General features: G+C 38.4%; 1 protein-coding gene across 2 annotated transcripts in view; it reads right to left on the reverse strand.

Moving 5' to 3' along the window:
- PDXDC1 (pyridoxal dependent decarboxylase domain containing 1) overlaps nucleotides 1–21827 on the reverse strand; it is a 53666-nt gene that overhangs the window by 27344 nt on the left and 4495 nt on the right. For both annotated transcript variants that reach the window (XM_080678367.1, XM_080678368.1), the window contains exons 2-8: nucleotides 14087–14160; nucleotides 13022–13084; nucleotides 10723–10803; nucleotides 7900–8046; nucleotides 6526–6715; nucleotides 3179–3247; nucleotides 2555–2633 (exon numbers count right to left, since the gene is read on the reverse strand). In XM_080678367.1, the coding sequence (XP_080534493.1) occupies nucleotides 2555–2633; nucleotides 3179–3247; nucleotides 6526–6715; nucleotides 7900–8046; nucleotides 10723–10803; nucleotides 13022–13084; nucleotides 14087–14160 (703 nt within the window). The remainder of the gene's footprint in view (nucleotides 1–2554; nucleotides 2634–3178; nucleotides 3248–6525; nucleotides 6716–7899; nucleotides 8047–10722; nucleotides 10804–13021; nucleotides 13085–14086; nucleotides 14161–21827) is intronic.

Raw genomic sequence — 21827 nt, forward strand, 5'->3', positions numbered from 1 at the left:
AAATATTCGGGAAAAAAATTCCAGAGAGTTCCAAAAAGCAAAACTTGAATCTGCCACACACCAAGCACTATGCTGAATGCACACAAATGAAGTGATATGGAGGCATATCCTGCTGTAGCCTGTATGTTATATGACTTTATATAGGGACTTGAGCACCTGTGGATTTTGGTGTCCAAGGAGAGCAGGAGTCCTGGAACTTATCCCCTGTAGCCAAGGGGCAACTCTAATTAGCTTTACTGATTGAAGTATAACTTGCATGCAATAAAATCCACTCATTTAAGTGTACGTACGGTTCAATGAATTTTGCCAAATGTATCCAGTGTGTAACCACCAACACCATCAAGATAGAGAATATTTCCATCACCCCAAAAGCTCCTTCCACACCCCCTAACTCCCGAGGTGTCACTCTTTTCTCTGCTCCCCACTGGCCACAGTCCTGACCTGTTTTCTGTCACTGTACTTTTGTCCTTTTTTTAGAATTTCATATCAATCATATGCTATGTAACTTCTGTCTGGCCTTTTGCGGTTAGAATGCTTTTGAAATTCATCCCTGTTATGTATATTAGTATTATTCCTACATACTGCTTAGCAGCCCACGAGATGGATACAACCTGTTTATCCATTCACAAGGTAAAGGACACCTGGATTGTTTCCAGTTAGGAGTATTGCATACAATTCTTTGTGTGGACATATGTGTTCTTTTCTCTTTGATAAATACCTACAAACGGGACTAATGGGTCATATGCTAATTTTATGTTTAACCTTTTGAGGAACTGCCAAACTGTTTTCCAGAGGAGCTGTAAGATTATTTGCTCCCTACCAGCCATGTATGAGAGTTCCGGGTGCTTTGTGTTCTCAGCAGCATTTGGCACTGTATTTTTTTCTTTCTCCCCATTCTAGCAGATATGTAATAGTAGCTCATTGTGGTTTTAATTTGCATTTCACTAATAACTAATGATGTTAAGCATCTTTTAAGTGATTAAACATTCATATATTTTCTTTGGTGAAGTGTCTATTCAAATCTCTTGTTCATTTAAAAAATTATATTATTTGTCTTCCTAATACTAAATGGTAAAACTTCTTTATGTATTTTGATCAAGTCCTTCATCAAAAAAAATGTTTTGCAAATATTTCTCCCCAGTCTGTAACTTGCCTTTTCATTTTCTTAACAGGTAGGGTAACTTGAGCAGCAAAAGCCTTTAATCTGTGATAAAGTCCAACTTACAATTCATGCCTTTTGTGTCCTAAAATATCTTTGCCTAATACAAGATCACAAAGATCTTCTATATTTTCTTCAAGAAGTTTTAGTGTTGTGGCTCATATGTCTAGGTTTATGTACCATTTATAATTAATTTTTGTATACAGAGTGAGGTAAAGATTAAGGTTCAGTCTTTTTTCCACATGGATATCCAATTGTTCCAAGATCACTGCTGGAAAGACTATCCTTTCTCCCTTGAATAACCTTGGCATCTTTATAAAAACAATAAGTGATCATATACATGTGAGTCTATTCTCTTCAATTAATGACACTCTCTTTATTAGGGATAGCTTATAGTAAGTCTAAAAGTCAGATAGGGTAAGTCTTCCAATTTTGTTCTTTTCAAAATTATTTTGGCTATTCTTAGATCCCTTGTATTTTCATATAAATTTTAGAATCAGCTTATCAATTTCAATAAGATTCACCAATTTCTACAAACTGTGCTGAGACTTTGATATGGATTAAGCTGAATCTATAAATTAATTTGGTGAGATTTAACTTAATAATATTGAGTCTTCCAATCATGCACATGACATATAATTACATTCATTTGGGTCTTCTTGAATTTCTCTCAGCAATGTTTTGTAGTTTTCAGTGTACACATCTTACATTTATTTCTTAAACTTATCCATGAAGTTCTCATTTTTTTTGATGCTATAATGAATGACATTTTAATTTCAATTGTTCATCGTTATTATACAAAATTCTGCAACCTTAATAGATTCGATTGGTTCCAATGGCTTTTCTTTGATTTCCTTACAACTTTCTACCTGTACAATCATGCCATTTGCAAGTAAAGACATTTGATTCTTCTTTCCAATCTCTATGTTACTTAATTATTTTTCTTATCTATTAGACTGTCTAGAACAGCAGTGACCAATCTTCAGGACCTCATGGACCACCAGTGGACCACAGACCAGCGGTTGGCAACCACTGGTCTAGAACTTCAAGTACAATGTTAAACACCATACGGTAAGCAGAGCAGCTGCTGTCTACAAGGTGCACAATTAAGTATGACATTTCAAAATTCAACTTAGGAAAGAAGCACATGAAGGAAGGAGTAAAGAAGTCCTTACAATCTTAATGAAAAAGTATACACACAAAAATAGCTCCTATAACAATGAAAGGGAATCAAATGAGCCAACTTTACTATTATAATTCTTACCACAGAGCTCATACAGACTATATTAAACATGTGGCACACAAATATTTCTTAAGACCTGGTCTTTTTTAGGCTAAGTTCTTAGCCTCTCTCTTCTATTTTCAAAATGTAAGATTTAGGTTCATGCTACCTACCAGCATTTGCAACAAGCAACAGGGGCAGTTTTCCTCGTTCAATATCATCTTTAATCAGTTTTTCCAGGAGGGCAACATCCTGGGATTAAAAGATAAATCATAAAAACATGAGGCAACCAGCATAAAAGTTATTCAGTGAGAAATTACAACTTCCAAAAGAAGTACCTGACTCTCAAAATTAATCAATTCTTGACAATTTTTCTAGTTTCTCTAATCATAGATGTTAAAATCAAATACTTTTCCTGAAGACTAACTAGAAAAATCAGTTAAATGTTATTAAAGTTAAAAATTGCATATATATAGCCAACATTTTCTAGTTTTAAACATGTATGTTTAAAGAAAATGTTCTCTCAACCCCCCAAAACCAATAAAAAATGTATCTCTAATATTACTCATTAATGCATCTGAATTAACATATAGAAAATCCAACTATCTTGAAAAAAGAAATGCAGAAACCCAAAACCTATCCCTTTTGCTCTGGCTTCAGTACGCAATGGGAAGATCAAAGCAATAAATGAATAAGCTAAGAATTATCTGGAGGCCAGCAAACAAAACTTCAGTTAAAAGAAAGACAGTTTCAAAACACAATTCCATATTATTTTACAAACCAAAAGGAGAACTCACCATCTGATGCTGGGATCCAAACATAGTGTTACAGGGCACACGAGACAAGCAGGGGAAGGGTAAGCCAAGCTGTAAGAAGAAACATACAGTTTTACAAGAAAACTCTTTGTCACCATTCACTTATGCCCTCAAAGGATTGTAACTCCACCCAGCCTGTGTGGCTCAGTGGTTGAGTGTCGGCCTACGAACCAGGTCACGGTTTGATTCCTGATCAAGGCACATTCCCAGGTTGCGAACTCAATCTCCAATGGGGGACATGGAGGAGGCAGCCTATCAATGATTTTTTTCTTATCATTAATGTTTCTATCTCTCTCTCCCTTTCCCTTCCTCTCTGAAATCAATAAAAATATATTAAAAAAAAAGATTGTGGCTCCAAGACAAGTCATAATTATTCTTTTTAAGCAATCTCTGTCCTTAGGAAGTCTTATTATAAATAGATGTTAAAATACATCTAGAAAGCTAAGCCAAAAAAAGGGTGAATTTCCAGGAGTTGAGATGTCTTATAAGAGGCCAGAGACAATGTAAATTTTTCTAAATTCTATATACCAAAAAACAAAACACTTACAAACTGGAAACAATTGAACCCTGAGCATTTGGGGGGATAATTTTAGGGTCCTTCCTCCAAACATTAGTAGCACCAGTTAAAGGCATTCAAAGAATACTTTATTTATGGGTCCATCCACTCTTAAAAATCAATAAACATGGACTTGCAGAGAAATGAAGTCAGTGTTATAAAGATATCAATTGTCAGGTTTTATATTCTTCCCTTTTAGCTTCCAAATCCCTTTTTCCCCCCTAGCTTCCAAATCCTTGAGTTTATAGTTTTAGAAATTTTTTAACAGTTGCAGTCTATTGTTCTATATAACTAAACTTGGTAGAATTTAAAGACCAAAAATTTGCCCTAGCCAGTTTGGTTCACTGGATAGAGGGTCAGCCTAGGGACCAAAAGGTCCGTGGTTCCAGTCAAGGGCACATACCTCAGCTGCAGGCTCCTCCTCAGCCAGGGCCCTGGTCAGGGCACGTGCAGGAGGCAACCAACCGGTATGTTTCTCTCTGTCTTTCCCTCTCTCTTCCACTCTCTCTAAAAAGATCAATGGAAAAATATCCTCGGGTGAGGATTAACAAAAAAAAAATAATGAAAAAAAAAAGACCAAAAATTTAACAAGCACTTTATCCACACTCATTCCCCTTAAAGGATTTATCTTTTAAATTATGAAAATGAAACCCAAATAAAACATACAATAGAGAGAAATTAAAATGCCCCACATAAAGCACCAATCTCCAGTTAACAGGTTAAAATGTAATCTTCCAGACATTTTCTAGATATAAATATAGTTATATATATTTTCTAGTTATAAAAACACTCATATAAGCATGTAAACACTTTTTAGAACATGAACACATTAATACTGTTCTGCCACTGCCTTCCTCACTTAACAGAATACTGTCACACATCTTTTGAAGATAGGACTGCTGTCCCAAGACAGCCTCGGGTCCATAAGAGCCTGGCCTACAGTAGTACTCAATAAGCAATCCCATATAATAAAGAGGTAATATGCAAATTGATCATCACTCCAACACACAAGATGGCCACCCCCATGTGGTCAAAGATGGCTGCCCTCATGTGGACACAAGATGGCTGGCAGAGGAGGGCAGTTGTGGGTGATCAGGCTAACAGGGGAGGGCACTTGGGAGGGACCAGGCCTGAAAGGGAGGGCAGTTAGGGGCGATCAGGCCTGCAGGGGAGGGCAGTTAGGGGTGACCAGGTCGGCAGGGGAGGACAGTTGGGGGGACCCAGGCCTACAGGGGAGGGCAGTTGGGGGGAACTAAGCCTCCAGTGGAGGGCAGTTGGGGGGAACTAAGCCTCCAGTGGAGGGCAGTTAGGGGTGACCAGGCCGGCAGGGGAGGGCAGTTAGGGGCAACAAGGCCTGCAGGGGAGGGCAGTTGAGAGCGACCAGGCCTGCAGGGGAGGGCAGATGGGAGGGACAAGGCCTGCAGGGGAGGGCAGTTGGGGGCAACCAGGCCAGCAGGGGAGGGCAGTTAGGGGCAATCGGGCTGGCAGGGGAGGGCAGTTAGGCATCGATAAGGCTGGCAGGTAAGTGGTTAGGGGGTGATCAGGCTGGCAGGCAGAAGCAGTTAGGGGCAATCAGGCAGACAGGCAGGAGAGTGGTTGGGAGCCAGGAGTTCTAGATTGTGAGAGGGATGTCCCAGATTGGAGAGGGTGCAGGCTGGGCTGAGGGACACCCCTTGCCCCGTGCATAAATTTCATGCACTGGGACTCTAGTTTATTTCATGTTTCTATAGGGATATTACAAAACTCCCCCATTTTTTTTTTTACACCCTCAAGAAGAGGACATGATTTCTTGCCACTAGTGAGCACAGCTCTAAATCAACTAAGTCCTTGAATTTCCTCCATCTATCTCCCCAGGGCTCCTTCACCTTAAAAAAGACAAACCCTCCAGTCCTAAGGGTTTTGGCTTAAAACATTATTGGCCAAGAGATTTCTTTTCTCAAGGTAGCCCCCTAATTGGACTATGTGCACTATGAACTTTAAGAATGGAAATAATGCTCTTTGATCTAGTAATTCTAGATTGACTCTGAAAGTCTATCTGAGAAATATAACCCTAAATACAGACAAAGCTTTATGCACAAAGATGTCCATAATAGCACTATGCATAATAGCACTGGTCACAGAAATAGTCATAGAAAGCAAAAGAATGCAAACACTCTAATTGTCCAAAAGGGAAGCAGTTAAAATACTTCTATACACTCACTATATATATGAAGACATTAAAAATAAGTTTTACTTGCCCTAACTGGTTTGGCTCAGTGGATAGAGTGCCAGCCTAAGGACTGAAGGGTCCCGGGTTAGATTCCAGCCAAGGGCACATGCCTGGGGTGCAGGCTTGTTCCCCAGTAGGGGGAATGTAGGAGGCAGCCAATCAATGATTCTCTCTCATCATTGATGTTTCTCTCTCTCCCTTCTCTGAAATCAATAAAAATATATTTTTTAAAAAGCTTTAATTTAAAGAATTGCAAAACATGATATGCACCTATTAAGTGAAAAAGTCAGATATAACCATGTAAAGTCTTTGACTGAAGTCTGGAAAGAAAGAAAAATGTTGACTGTGATTGATTGCCTTCGGGTAATTAAAAAATTATGTATCTAAATTCACTAATATACAATTATATGTTTTCTTATAATGACAAAACAAGCATATAAAGAACCCATTTTTCTTTTCATTTGAAAAGAAAATCAGCTAAAGAAATGGGTCTACACACTTTTAAAAGTTCCAGGACAGAACGGAACATCTAATCTTTAAAATGTCCACCTTAAGCCACATTACCTGATTACAAAGATACTGGCCCAGGCCAGGCCTAGCAGCAGCACTAAGATATATGACAGGTTTCTTGTTATATAACACATTGAACCCATCCACCACAAAGTCTTCATAACGAGAATGAATGGCAAGTCTACAGATCTTTGCAAGTCCTTCTCTTTCATCTTCATGGAAATAAGCACAGCCATTTTCATACCTGTTAAGAGACACCCATATATTAATATGTTCTTATCTCTGGTTAACTCTGATTTTATATCCCAGTTTTGTAATCAAGGAAGTAATTATTTTCTCAGCCTAAAAACTGTCACCTAGATCAGTTAAAGGAGATAGGAATCACCCTAATTTTAGATGGTTGACAACTCCTTACAGTTGGAGGTTAAAAGGAACAGAGGCAATGACCCTTTGTCCAGGCCCAACTCCATAAAAAGAAGCAACAATTAAAATCAGTAGAGAATAGGAAGTTCCTCAAATATAAAAAGGCTGAACATCATGGTTTTGGCTTATTCTATAAGGAGGCTAGCACTGGGTAATGCAGGCATGGTTCCTGGAAGAGTTTTAGCCCTAAAACATCTAAAGTAAATAGAATTGTCAAAAACACTGGTCAGGCTAACTTTTGCTTTCACTATTATCTACATGGGACCTTTTATTCTTCTTAATCTCCTAGAGAGGAAGGGAGAGAGACTTTCAATTACAGGTATTAGATTTTTATTACAATGGAAGAAAATTTCTTCTTTGCAATATAGTTAAGCAAACTTATACTCAAACCAGGCCAACCTCTTTCCCAACATCTGAAAGTGAGTCTCCCAAGTTAAATGTTCCAGTGTTAGGCAAACATTTCTTTTCCATAAAAGTAATAACATAAAAATACAACTGGTCCAATGTCTTCTGCTGAATCCTTAACTTGCTATAATTCCTTAATAAGACCATCATTATCACAGTATAAAGCAAATTTCAATTTCATAACACACACTCATCTTCCTCCTGACAGCATTTCCTTTCTACTAAAGCACAGGCTACTTTGATTAAAAATATTTTAATTTTTCACTGCTCTACCTTCTATTGACATGTGTCAATTAGCAATTCTAAAAATAAGGAACTGCTAACATTATCCAACATACATGTGCTTATGTTCTGAGCTGTTTACATGTATTAATTCATTAGCTCATTTAATCCTCACAACAATGCCGTAATATAGATATTAGTACTACCCCCATTTAGTAAATGAGGAAACTGAGGCATGAAGAGGTTAAGCAACCCTTCTAAGAGGAAGGGAAAGAAGCATATTTGAACATAGGAAGTATAGCTCCAGACAACATCTATCACAATCTATACCCAACTCATTAATTATCTTTATCGAAAACGAAAGACTCATGTCTTTACCTGAAAATTCTGCACAGCCATAAGGTAGTGTCTGAAAGTATCCTAGTTGTAAGTTTTCTCAGCCTCTCTTTGTCCAGAGTTGAAATATAAGCTCCCAGACTATGCCCCAAAAGAGCTATATGACCTTGTTCTCCAATATTCTGGATTCTGTTAATCAAAATTCATTAGATTAAAAAAAGGCTTAGAAAAAATATTTAAAAATAAAACTTTGAGAGAGAGTATTCCACAGAAATTTCTTTTCTTTCTTTTCAAAACCTCATCCGAGGCTATACATACATTTTAAAAAATATATTTTATTAATTGATTTCAGAGAGGAAGGGAGAGGGAGAGATAGAAACATCAATGATGAGAAAGAATCATTGATCAGCTGCCTCTTGCTCGCCCTACACTGGGGATCAAGCCTGCAACCTAGGCATGTGCACTGACCAGAATCGAACCGTGACCTCCTGGGTCATTAAGTCAACGTTCAACCACTGAGCCACGTCTGCTGGGCAATATATATACAATTTTTAATCCTCACCCAAGGATGAATATATATATATATAAAATTGATTTTGAGAGAGAGGAAGAGGGAGAAGGAAGGGGGGAAGAGAGAGAGAGACAGAGACAGAGAGAGAGAGAGAGATAGGCAGACAGAAACATTGATGTGAGAGAAAAACATCGATTGGTTGCCTCCCAGATTAAACCCACAACCTAGGTATGTGCCCTTGACTGGAAATCGAACCAGCAACCTTTTGGTATGGGATGACGCTCCAACCAACGGAGTCACTCCGCAAGGGCCCATAGAAATTTCTGTCAGACTGAAAATCCACTTAATGGCCTAGGGCAGTGGTCGGCAAACTCATTAGTCAACAGAGCCAAATATCAACAGTACAACGATTGAAATTTCTTTTGAGAGCATGGGCCACGAAGTTTCAATTGCACTATATGTGTGCGCCCGCACGTGGTATTTTGTGGAAGAGCCACACTCAAGGGGCCAAAGAGCCGCATGTGGCTCGCGAGCCACAGTTTGCCGACCACTGGCCTAGGGCACAAATTCAGATAAATTTAGAAATTTCAATGCCTATAAGGTATTGACAGTCTGGGGAAAAATATTTTAAAAACTAATTCCTAGGAGATAAATATCCTTCTTTTTATTGAATATCTACTAAATGAACAAATTGTTTGTGAATAATTTTCTCCTAAATTTTTTTTTAAACTAAGTACCAGCCATAAGAACTATGTAGGGTAGAGCTAAATATGCAGAAAACCATTTTTTAAAGAATCATTACATGAAGATTAATTCCCCTCATTAGCTATTTATAACAATAATTTAGCAAATTCTAGGGGAACTAGGTATTGTTTTATATATAATTTAAATGGATGGACTAATTTCCCTTATAAAAAATAAGTCAATTTTTAAAAGGTCAAAAAATCAAACAGGATACTGGACAAAAGATACAGTTGATAGAAAAGGAAATATAAATGGATTTTAAAACATGCAAAAAGATACTTAACCTGGTTAGTAAGAGAAATGCAAATTAAAATTATGCTGAAATATCATTTCTCACCTATCAGACTGACAACAACCCTTAAGTCTAACACTCTTACAGGCAAACGCGTGGGGGGAAAGAGGTATTCTCATAAAGTGCTGGTGGGACTGTAAACTGGCACAGGTTCCATGGAAGGAAATTTGGCAATATCTATTAAAATTAGAAATACACAAACTGTCTTGCTCAGGGATCCCACTTTAGAACTTTAATCTCCAGAAATATTTGCTTCTCTAAGAAATGATACATGTACAAAGTTATTGGCTGCAGCAATGTTTGTAAAAGGAGACTAGTTAAATAGAATATGGTTCATCCATTCAAAGTAAAACCAAACAGCTCTTTTTTTAAAAAATATATTTTTATTGATTTCAGAGAGGAAGGGAGAGGGAGAGATAGAAACATCAATGATGAGAGAATCATTGATTGACTGCCTCCTGCACGCCCCCTACTGGGGATTGAGCCCACAACCCGGCATGTGCCCTTGACTGGAATCGAACCCGGGACCCTTCAGTCTGCAGGTCGATGCTCTATCCCGAGCCAAACCAGCTAGGGCCAAACAGCTCTTAAAGGAGAAAACTCATTGTGTATTGATATGAAATGAACTCTAAGACATAAATTAAAAAAGCAAGGTACAAAACAATGTGTACAGTATTTGTGTAATGGAGGGGGTGAGTAAGGACATTTTGCTTGTGTATACACACACATAAAATATCTCTGAGAAATACAACATTGTCTCTAAGGAGGAGAACAATACAGAGAGGCTGATGTAAAAAGGAAAACTGCCTTTGTATACCCTTTTAACTTTCAAATTTGAACCAGAAAAATGCATTACTTATTCCAAAAAAATAAATTTAAAATTAAAGATAAAATGAAACTGAATAGCTAAATAGATGAAAATAAAATAAAGCAAATGGATGATTCACAAGAATGGCCTGCCACCAATCAATTCAGCTGCAGCAATTCTTAGCAAGCAGAAGCACAAGTGCAGGAGCAGAAGCCATCAGAAGTAGAAAAGCGCACAGCAATTGTTCTTTGGTCCTTTTGCCAGCCCCTTGCAAAGATGATAATACCATAAAAACTGTAGGATTTAGGTTTAGTAAAAGCCTTCCTTTTACAAAATATATTATGTAAAATATGTAAATGTCTCTCTGAAAAGAAAAAAAATGAACATCCTCTTAATATCATATGAATGAAACAAAGCTTATCGTTTCAGCAACTTGCAAGAATGCAATCACTTTCAAAATCAAGAACACATAATACTGTCCCAGAGAAGCTGCCAACCGTTCTCCATTACCGGGCACTCTGGGGCTCCTCATCTTCATCTCCGTGCATCAGATTCTGAACTAACTGGAGGATGCTCACCATATCTTGTCCACTGCAGAATAAAAAAAAGACTTGATGGACAGGTGGAAATAGCACATATCCCCTACCACTCTATTCTCTCATCCAAACTAGCTTTGATAAGTTTTTTTGAGTAAGAATGTGTTTGAGATACAGTATACATCTTTTAAAAACAAGCCTCAAATCATTAACTGGAATTTTGAATACAATCTTACTTGTGATTAATTAAATCTTATACTTAAATCTGAGATTGAAATTTTTATATTTCACCAATATTGCTTAAGAAATATTTCTCTACCTGTTCATTTGAATCCTGGAGAATAAGCATGTCATAAGAGCCAAAACAGTCCTTATAGGATGCTGAAGGTCACAGAAGCAGCAAGAATACTCCGATGTCACTAGTATATCTAGTTTCCCACCATGTAGGCATCTTGTCTGCTGTTCTAACAGACTTAAACATGTAATGCAAGAATCATTTTTACCACTTTTTCCCCAAACTGGGAAACTGGAGATCTGCTTAGAGTATACCAGTAAACAGATTTACTTCTATTCAAGGTAAGTTATTAAGTGCTCATCACATGAGGTGGTGAAAACTTCTGGGAAGAATGTGAGTGACTAAAGCAGTTAGCAATGTCAAATTGAACACATGTAATGTGAAAATACTATTGCTCCATTAACAAGAGTATGACTAATAAAAAGTTCTCTCTTCTGAAAAAGAAGCACTGTCAAAACAATGCCCCAATACCCATCCTCCCCAAGGTGCTGACTTTCACAGCAGAGGGGCCCTGGTCCTTGGACACAGTGTAGAAATTTCCTACCATTGTCCCAATAATGTAAAATAAAATGAATCATATACTTAAGAGTTATGACTTAAATTTATACTACAAATGATATGTTGTGTGCCTAGCCACAGGACTTGAGCAAGCTATTGAAACTCGCTAGGTCCTTACATTAGGAAATTGTGAGGATGCAATCAGACAGTGTATGTAAAGCATTTAGGGCTATGCCTGGCATAGTGCTATCTCAGATGTTGGCGATTAGCACTAAGTGTGAATATGCCTGGCCAGTAGCATTAATGCCCTCCTATTCTAAGAATTACAGATAGTCTTGGTGATATCTCTTCTGGGAAAACTGTGGAATCAGTAGAACTCTTTAATTCCCTTCAGGAAATTTAATTCCCTGAGGAGATTTATAGGACTTGGTACCTGTAGAAGATGCTGCATGCACATTCAGAGGGCTTCAAATCAGCACCACTCGAGCCCAGCCCATGTGGCTCAGTGGTTGAGTGTTGACCCACGAACCAAGAGATCACCAGTTCAATTCCTAGTCAGGGCACATGCCCAGGTTGCAGGCTCAATCCCCAGTAGGGGGTGTGCAGGAGGCAGCCGATCCATGATTCTCTCTCATCATTGATGTTTCTATCTCTCTCTCCCTCTGCCTTCCTCTCTCTGAAGTCAACAACAACAAAAAATTCAGCACCATTTAAGCTACAAGTAGGAGTGCCTATTTTAATATTGGTATCTGGGTGTGTTAGATGTGACATTATTGGCACATTGTGATCCTTCCCTTCCTCCTCACTTCTCTTTTGCAACCTTATACATATTTATATTCAGGTCAAAGGACAATTTAAGGGAGTTGTAATGTTTACCTATGTGCAGTTTCCTGGTTATATAAAAAAAGCTTGTATGAAGGAACCTTGGCTGAAATGTTAATTACAAACTGAGTACAACATTCTGTGAAAATTTTAGTTAGATAGCTACTTATTTTTCTGACATTCTCCCTGCTAGCTCAAACCATAAACACTAGAAAAATTTGTTTTCGTTGTTAAAAAAATAAATTGCTCTGTCAATAAATGGTTAAAGTTGATATTTTCCTTTCATTTTCCTGTATTATAAAAATAATAAATCTTATCAAATTAAAATATCCCTCATAATAATGCTCAGTGTACCATGCGGATTACAAGTTTCAAAGATAAACTGAGTATGATATTCAACTCATAATTATAAATGTGTGCATTGTTTTTGATTCATGATGTTGTGTTAAATTCTGAATGGGAAAGGGGAAGAAGCAGGCAGGCCTGGCATTATCACCAACCAGACAACGGCATTTCAGTTTTCTTCTGTTACATTGCTTATAACTCTGAATTTGCTCTGTGTTCAATAACACTAAAATTGTAAATCAATGATGGTAAAATCTTGGTTTAAAGAAAATGTATACCCAAGCTAAAGGTACTTATCTTTATTTTCACCTACCTGCCTTGGAGTGGCCCTGGAATATCCCCTGATAGTTTTTTTCCATTTTCCTCCTCTGTTCTTCTAATTTAAAGGAAAATTAAAAATTATTCACTTTATCATTATCAAATTTTTACCATCTGAGCATGCAAGCATGTGATGATCGTATATAATAAAAGCCTAAATGCTAAGTGAACAGTTGACCGGTAAGCCATTCAACCAATCAAAGCATAATATGCTAATGATATGCTAAGGCCGCTCAACTGCTCGCGATGATGTGCACTGACCACCAAGGAGCAGACAGTCGACTGGTCGACCAGTTGCTATGATGTGCACTGACCACCAGGGGGCAGACACTCTGACTGGTAGGTTAGCTTGCTGCTGGGGTCCAGCAGATCGGGACTGAGCGAGATGGGCCGGACAGGCCCTGGAGCTCCTGGAACCTCCTGTGGTTCCTCCCTGGCTGGCCAACCTCCCCTGTCCCTCCCCGGCCCTGATCGTGCACTGGTGGGGTCCCTTGGCCTGGCCTGCACCCTCTCGCAATCCAGGACCCCTTGGGGGATGCTGGAGAGCCAATTTCAGCCTAATCCCACAGGCCAGGCCGAGAGATCCCACTGGTGCACGAATTTGTGCACCGGGCCTCTATGTTATCTATAATCTCTTAGTAACTGATGCAGCATTTAAAACACATTTATCACATCTCTCCCTCCCTGCTCATCCCTTGCCCCAGCCCCCATTTTGGGGTATAATTTGAGTTTAGGAAAAGAACATGAAACCCATTTCTTGGTTAGTTGATGCCTTATATGACCTTAATTTACAGTAAGAAATATTTATAGTTTCAAATCAATATATTAAATTAAACTCTTAATAGACAGAATTGAAAATTCTAAGTCCTGCCCCTCAATTTCAAAATCCTTTAATTACAAAGCATCTTCTACCCAAAACAAATACCAAGTTCAAAGTCAGCAGAAGCTAAGTGTGACATTATGAAACCCAGAGGTGTTTATAACAGCAGGAAACCAGTACCACCAGTTTCATAACAGACTGAACATGTTTAACAAGGTCACTTCTGTTCAACAGACTCACCTCTGACTGTCCTCTAGCATCTTCATAGCCTCCTTCAAGTTTTTTCCCATTTCAGCTAATGTAGGATCTGCTATCTAGGAAACAAATTTTTTAAAGATTCAACTTTGATAATCCCTACTACTTCTAAACACAATTCACCCAGAAAAACAAAACACATAAATTTATTATAAAGTACATGCTGGATTTAAAAATGCCAACAGTACAGCCTGGCTGGCACAGCCTGGCCCACGTGGCTCAGTGGTTGTGTCGACCTGTGAACTAGGAGGTCATGGTTTCAATTCCCAGTCAGGGCACATGCCCGGGTTGAAGGCTCCAATCCCCCCAGTGTGTGCGTCAACCAACCATGTCTCTCCCCCTTTGATGTTTCTCTCTCTCCCCCTCCCTTATACTCTCTCTAAAAATCAATGGAAAAATACCCCTGGGTAAGGATTAACAAAAAAAGTACACCAGTTCCTCTCCCCAAGGAAAGCCATTTTAAGTTTGATATTTATCTTTCCAAATTTTTACCTTACTTATATGCACCTCTGCAACTTGCTTTTTTTTTTTTTACTTTATAGTGAATATAGTTCCACGTCAGTACGTCTATTTCATTTTTCTTAGTGCTGACACCTTATTCCATTCTATGGATGTACCATCATTTAGCCAGTCCTGAATTAATAGACCTTTGGGTTATTCCAGTTTTTCACTCTTACAAGGTTCAGAAAAGTGTATAGTATGCTATTTATTTTACTGTTGCAGTAGGCTGAAAAATGGCCCCTCAAAAGTTATGCACACCTAATCCCTGGAACTTATAAATGTTACCTTTTATGGCAAAACTTTGCAGATATGATTAGGTTAAGGCTCTTGAAATGTCAAGATTACCCTGAATTATCCAGGTGGGCCTTAAATGCAATCACATGTACCCATATTAAGAGAGAAGTAGAGGGTGACTAAACACACACACACACACACACACACACACAAGCTATGTAAAGATGGAGCAGAGGGAGATACGAAGATGCTTGCCTCAACACTGGAGTGATGGGACCACAAACCAAGGAAGGAGTGCTGGCAGGCAACATAAACTGGAACAAGAAAAGAAGGAACTCTCCCCTAGAGCCTCCGAGGCAGTGCAGCAGCCCTGCCGATACCTTGATTCAGCCCAGTGATGCAGACTTCAAATTCTGGGCTCCAGAACTGTGATAGAATTCATTTCTATTATTCTAAGCCACCCAGTTTGTGCTAATTTGTTACAGCAGCCACAGGAAACTGAGACACTCATAAATGTCTAAGTTCTCTATAAACTCTAGAAGCTTGCACAAGCTGGTAAGAATGACTGCCTCCAGATGGGCCCAGAAGTCAGAGGGAGGCTTTTCAGTCCACACCCTTTTGCTCCTTTTGGATTTTAGTACCAAGGGTACATCTATCTCCCATCAAAAAATAAAACAAAATTTTTTAAATATATTTTATTGATTTTTTACAGAGAGGAAGGGAGAGGGATAGAGAGTTAGAAACATCGATGAGAGAGAAACATCGATCAGCTGCCTCCTGCACACCTCCTACTGGGGATGTGCCCACAACCAAGGTACATGCCCTTGACTGGAATCGAACCTGGGACCTTTCAGTCCACAGGCCAACGCTCTATCCACTGAGCCAAACCAGCTAGGGCAAAAAAAATAAAACAAAATTTTAAAAATTCGTGCAGAAGTAAAACAAACACAACACTTTTCCTTTTTTTTCTTCTTAATCTCCATAGCATTTTTATTGCCTTGAATCTCTATATAGTGTCAGCTGGTTATAAACACTTACAGAAGCTGTCTTATTCTGCTCTAAGTCTTAAAGGGAATTTATCTTCTTTTCTTATATTGCCTACAGTACATAGTAGTATCTTATTCAGAGTAGGTGTGCAATAAGTTGAATTTGGTTTTACATTACCTCCTCACTGTGTGCCCTATTGCTGCAGCTCCTGTGAGAACAGGAAGGGACTGCAGCTTCAATTCCTCCATCTGAGTCTCTCTCTATAGACACACACTCATTCAGTGGACTGGCTTACATTTAAATTGTTCTTTCTTTTTTTTTTTTTAATATATTTTATTTATTTATTTATTTATTTTTAATATATTTTATTGGTATTTTACAGAGAGGAAGGGAGAGGGATAGAGAGTTAGAAACATCGATGAGAGAGAAACATCGATCAGCTGCCTCCTGCACACCTCCTCCTGGGGATGTGCCTGCAACCAAGGTACGTGTCCTTGACGGAAATCAAACCCGGGACCCTTCAGTCCGCAGGCCGACGCTCTATCCACTGAGCCAAACCGGTTTCGGCTAAATTGTTCTTTCTATTCTCGTTTAGGAATTGAAGTGGGGAAGAGGGAAGAAAGAGGAAAAACATTTACAGTTAAATTTGAGTGAATTCCATGTCCATGTGAATATGATTTGCCTTCAATGCTGTAAACACTCAAGTGTTTGTTGTATTAATTGAATATCCAAAATACAAAATATTATCTAGTTGCAGAAAAATACTAGTTCTAAGTCAAGAAGTGCTCTAAGAAAAATATGTATTTACTAGTTGGTTCCTTAAAACTAAAAGCCATGCATCTATTATCTTCGAGGGAGGGCAGCCACTACTTTCTTATTTATAGTTCGTATCCACAGTACCTGTTACAGTGCCAGACAATGTATACAAGAGATTGATAAAGCATGCTTGAAAGCTGAGAAATTTTTTAAAGTGATTGTAGAGCAAAGTGTGACAACAAAAATCACACATTTACTTTCACATGAATAGGGATAAAAATAATAACTCAAACTCTGAATTAAGACATTACTGTTTAATAAAAGCTAAGTTTATTTTTTTTAAAAAGGAAAGGAAGGGTTAAGGGTGGCTAGACTGTAGCATCAGAAAGCAGATCTAAGTCCCGGTGCCAAAACTGGTTTGGCTCAGTGGATAGAGCGTCAGCCTGCGGACTGAAGGGTCCCAGGTTCGATTCCGGTCAAGGGCACGTAACTTGGTTGCGGGCACATCCCCGGTAGGAGGTGTGCAGGAGGCAGCTGATCGATGTTTCTCTCTCATCGATGTTTCTAACTCTCTATCCTTCTCCCTTCCTCTCTGTAAAAAATCAATAAAAATATATTTAAAAAAAAAAAAAAAAAAAAGAAAGCAGATCTAGGGTCCACTGAAAAGGGGCACAAGGGAACTATTTAGGGAGATGGAAATGTTCCCTATCTTCACTATCCTGGTGGTTATATCACTGTATACACCTGATGAAACGCAAACTGTATAATTAAAGTGGGTATTTTTATTGCATATAAATTGTCCCTCAGTTTTTTTAATCTTTATTGATTTTAGAGAAAGAGAGGAAGAGGTGGGGAAAGAAACATTGATTTGTTGTTCCACTTATGCATTCATTGGTTGATTCTTTTTTAAAAAAATTGTATTTATTGGTTTGAGAGAGAGAGAGAGAAGGGGGGGAAGAGAAAGAGAGGGAGGGAGAGAGAGAAGGAGGGAGAAGGAGGAGAAGGGGAGAGAAAGAGAGAGAGAGAGAGAGAGAGAGAGAGAGAGAGAGAGAGAGAGAGAGAGAGAGAAACACACAGACATCAATTTGTTGTTCCACTCATTCATGCATTCACTGGTTGATTCTTTGTATGTGCCCTGACCGGGGATCAAACCTGTAACATTGGCTTATTGGGACGATGCTCCAACCAACTGAGCTATCCAGCCAGGGGTCTATCTCGATTTAAAAGGAGGGTATATTGATTTAAAGTCAATTAAAAAAATATTAAGTAAATAATAGTACAAGTGGTACACAGACATGACAAAATTCACAAAGATGGTATATAAATAACTGTATTTGAGAAATATAGAGCTAAACCTTTAAAGAAAAGCAGCTTCCAGAAAAGAAGAAAAAGGAAGTCTAAAATGTAATTTTAAAATACATAAACCGCAACATTCATCAATAACAGGAGTATACGTATAATACTGTTGTTTAAATAAACTTTTTTCTGGAGAGGAATGTTCATAAGGGTGGGGGACGGGGTTCCAGGACTATTGACAGAAGAAAAACTAAAGCGTGTGAGACTACCTACCAGCTGCTCATCTCAGACAGAAGACCTTGGTGTTACTAAATGCTAGTTTACAATGTATGCATTAGATGTATATAAAAATCACTACCTTTCTTCAACTGATCAAAGTGATCCAATAAAGCTACAAATTTCTGTGTTTCTAACAACTTTCTAAACAAGGTTAATCCTGGATTCTCATACTCATGCAACTCTCAACTCTCCACAAATCCTATTATTTTCCTCCCAGATGAAAACATAAACCATGCCTACTATCTAGTACTAGTACCCCCAATGTTATTCACCTTGAGAAGCAACAAGAATACAGCAGCAGCTGCTCTAGGAACATAGCTGTCCCTCATGTGTCAAAGATGAGAGAAAACAACGGGAATTCTCTGGAAAGTTGATATAGTGCCTTGCAAACCTGGCTACCTTACGGAGGCTCAATTTAAACATATTTTTGCCTGATTCAATAGAAAAGTATTTACTTAAGAACTGGGCACTTTTGTCTCTATCTTCTAAGAACTGGATACTCTTTAAAAATCTCATTTTTAATTATCATGGACTCTATGCTTGAGTGTGTTTGTGAGAACGTGAAGACACTGTAATTACTGGCTCATTGAGCATCATAATATTCTTAGTTGAAAAAGATATGCAAATATTGCATAAGGTGCTAGTATCTAACCTTACAAATTCCTCAAAAAGAGAGGCAGAAAGAATATGTGAAAAAATATACAACAGAAGTAAAAATCTAGTAGAGGTAAGGAGGCAGCAAAGTTAGTAACATTGCTCAAACCTGTCATAGAAGTATGTGGAAGGAAAAAAAGGGCATTCAAATCACTTGCCTTAAAATACGTGCTGGGAATGCCTCTATCTCTGGAGAATCAATTCACTTAGACATGAGTAAATGCTTCCCACTAACTACACAGATGGAAAAATTCCACACATCAGGCAAGCTCTATTTCAAAACATTTGTGAGCTTATCTGGATTCATACACTTATTCTGGAATAAAAACAAAATTGCTTAAAAAGAAGCATGCTATAGTCACTGGAAAAAATAAAGTCTTTCACTGAGATATGCTTCTTATAAGGGAGTTTTTCCTAGGACTTGTTGGGGGTTCCAATCACAAAGATAAAGCTATCCATTATCCTTACCAATATCATTATTTCCAAAATTGAATTACAATTATGTAAGATTAATGTTGCTAGCTTTATCTTAAATACAGTAAGAAGAATTCTGAGGAAAGGAATCCATCAATTCTTGAAGCCTCTGTGTATCTATAAATCTTCAGACCTTTAAGGTTGAACTGTGTAAAACTGCCAATATTCAACTGTATTTAATGCACAAAAAGAGCAATTTCATATGATTCCACTTAATATAATGTCCAGTCCAGTAAGTAATTCATGGTCAATAGAATCCTGAAAGGCTCACTGTAGCTAAATTTATTTTTTTAAATCCTCACCCGAGGATATGTTTTATTGATTTTAGAGACAGAAAAATATAGATTGGTTGCTTTCTGTATGTGCCCCCACCAAAACCTAGGTATGTGCACTGACCAGGAATTGAACCAGCACCCTTGTGGTGCACGGGACGACACTCCAACCAACTGAGCTGTACCAGCCAGGGCTGTAGCTAAATATTTAATGTCACTGAGGTGCCTTTCCAAGTGTAGGCTTTATTATGCTGTTTCTGCTTTTCTGCATAAAGGGGAAAAATTACATTAGAAAAGTTTGCTCTTCCCTTGGTCATTTTAAACTCAAAATGCATTTTCCACTAAAATAAAAAGTGGATAGAGCTCCAGGCTAGACCACAAGAACTATCTACCTTGCTGCTGTTAAGTACTTAATATTTGCCACCAAGCAAAAAACTATTGCAATAATAACAGAAAATAAATAAATAAATAAATTAGATTAAAAATAACTGCATGGCCCTTTAATAGTGCTTGAAAAGAATGGACTTATTTAAGCTAGATAAATTTTTCCACTCACCAAGAGAGTTTTTTTTTGGATAAATCATATTTCTCAAAGGAATTTTTGGGCATTTTCAAAGTGACTGGTGGTATTTTTTCTATACCTGATTTAACTTCAAAAGATGAAATGGCTTTCTTATCCCTTAATCTACATTCTACTAGCAATAATGAGACACAATCATATTATAAAGTAAAAATCTACATTCCACTTACATTTTTAAATTTTTATTTATTGGTTTTTAGAGAGAAACATCAGTGTGAGAGCAGAACATCAATCAGCGCCTCCTGCATGCTCCCCACCTGGGATCAAGCTGGCAACCCGGGCATGTGCCCTGACCAGGAATCAAATCTGCAACCCTTCAGTGCATGGGACAATGCTCAACTTACTGAGTCACACTGGCCAGGCATATACTTACATTTTTAAAAAACTCTAGGAAAGTCATGATTCTGAATGAAATATTCTACCTAAAAAGTCTCTTCCATAAAATCTTCCCTGGTCACTTACTCAATGTTCTGCACTCCCCACCTACACACATTTTCTTATTTTCTGTGATATTCTTTTACCCCTCCTTGCTATCTAAGGATTTGTCTAAACATTTATACATACACTAGATGCCTGAGCACGAAAATTCGTGCACTCGGAGGGGTCCTCAACCCAGCCTGCGCCCTCTTGCAGTACAGGACCCCTCAGGGATGTCCACCTGCTGGCTTAGGCTCGCTCCCCGAGGGCCTAAGCTGCAGTCGGACATCCTTAGCATTGCCAAGGAAGCAAGAGAGGCTCCCCGCCACCGCCGCTGGCACTTGCAGCAGTCAGCCCAGCTTGTGGCTGAGCAGAGCTCCCACTGTGGGAGCACACTGACCACCAGGGGGCAGCTCCTGCGTTGAGCATCTGCCCCTGTAGTCAGTGCACGTCATAGTGACGGGTCATTCCGGTTGTTCCGCCGTTAGGTCAATTTGCATATTATCCTTTTATTATATAGGATACCCTTATCAGAACATAACCTCCTGCAGAGATCATGTCTCCTTTACCTTCAGCACTGGGCTTTGACCATAGTTGGCTTTCAATAAAAACAAGTCAGCCCTGCCAGTGTGGCTCAGTGGTTGAGTGTTGACTCATACACCAAGAAATCGCTGGTTTGGCTCCCAGTAAAGGCACATGCCCATCTTGTGGTCTATCCCAGTAGGGGGCGTGCAGAAAGCAGCCAATCAATGTCTCTCTCTTCCTTCCCCTCTCTCTAAGAATCAATAAAAAGGTATTTTATTATGGGTTTTTTTTTGTTAATCCTCACCTGAGGACAATTTTTCCCTCCACTGATTTCTACACGCAACTCCAGGGGAATGAACCTGCAACCCAGGTACATGCCTTAACTGGGAATCAAACCCTTGACCCTTTGGTCTGTGAATTGATGCTCTAACCACCAAGCACACTGGCCAGGGCAATAAAAACATACTTTTAAAACAGTAAAATAAAATTATAAGTCAAACCCAGCTTCTGCTTTAGGTGAAAACAGATGACATGGAGCTCAACAACTCCTATCTATAATTACAATACACTAAGCCTAGATATGGGGGAATACACATGAGACTGGGGACCATTAATAGTTCTGCTATTGACTAGACTACCTCTGCTATTTTATTTTTTTTTATTTATTTTTTTTAATTTTAAATATATTTTATTGATTTTTTACAGAGAGAAGGGAAAGAGATAGAGAGTTAGAAACATCGATATACTCACT

This window comes from Plecotus auritus (assembly GCF_963455305.1).
Source record: "Plecotus auritus genome assembly, chromosome: 7".
Taxonomy (NCBI): Eukaryota; Metazoa; Chordata; class Mammalia; order Chiroptera; family Vespertilionidae; genus Plecotus; species Plecotus auritus.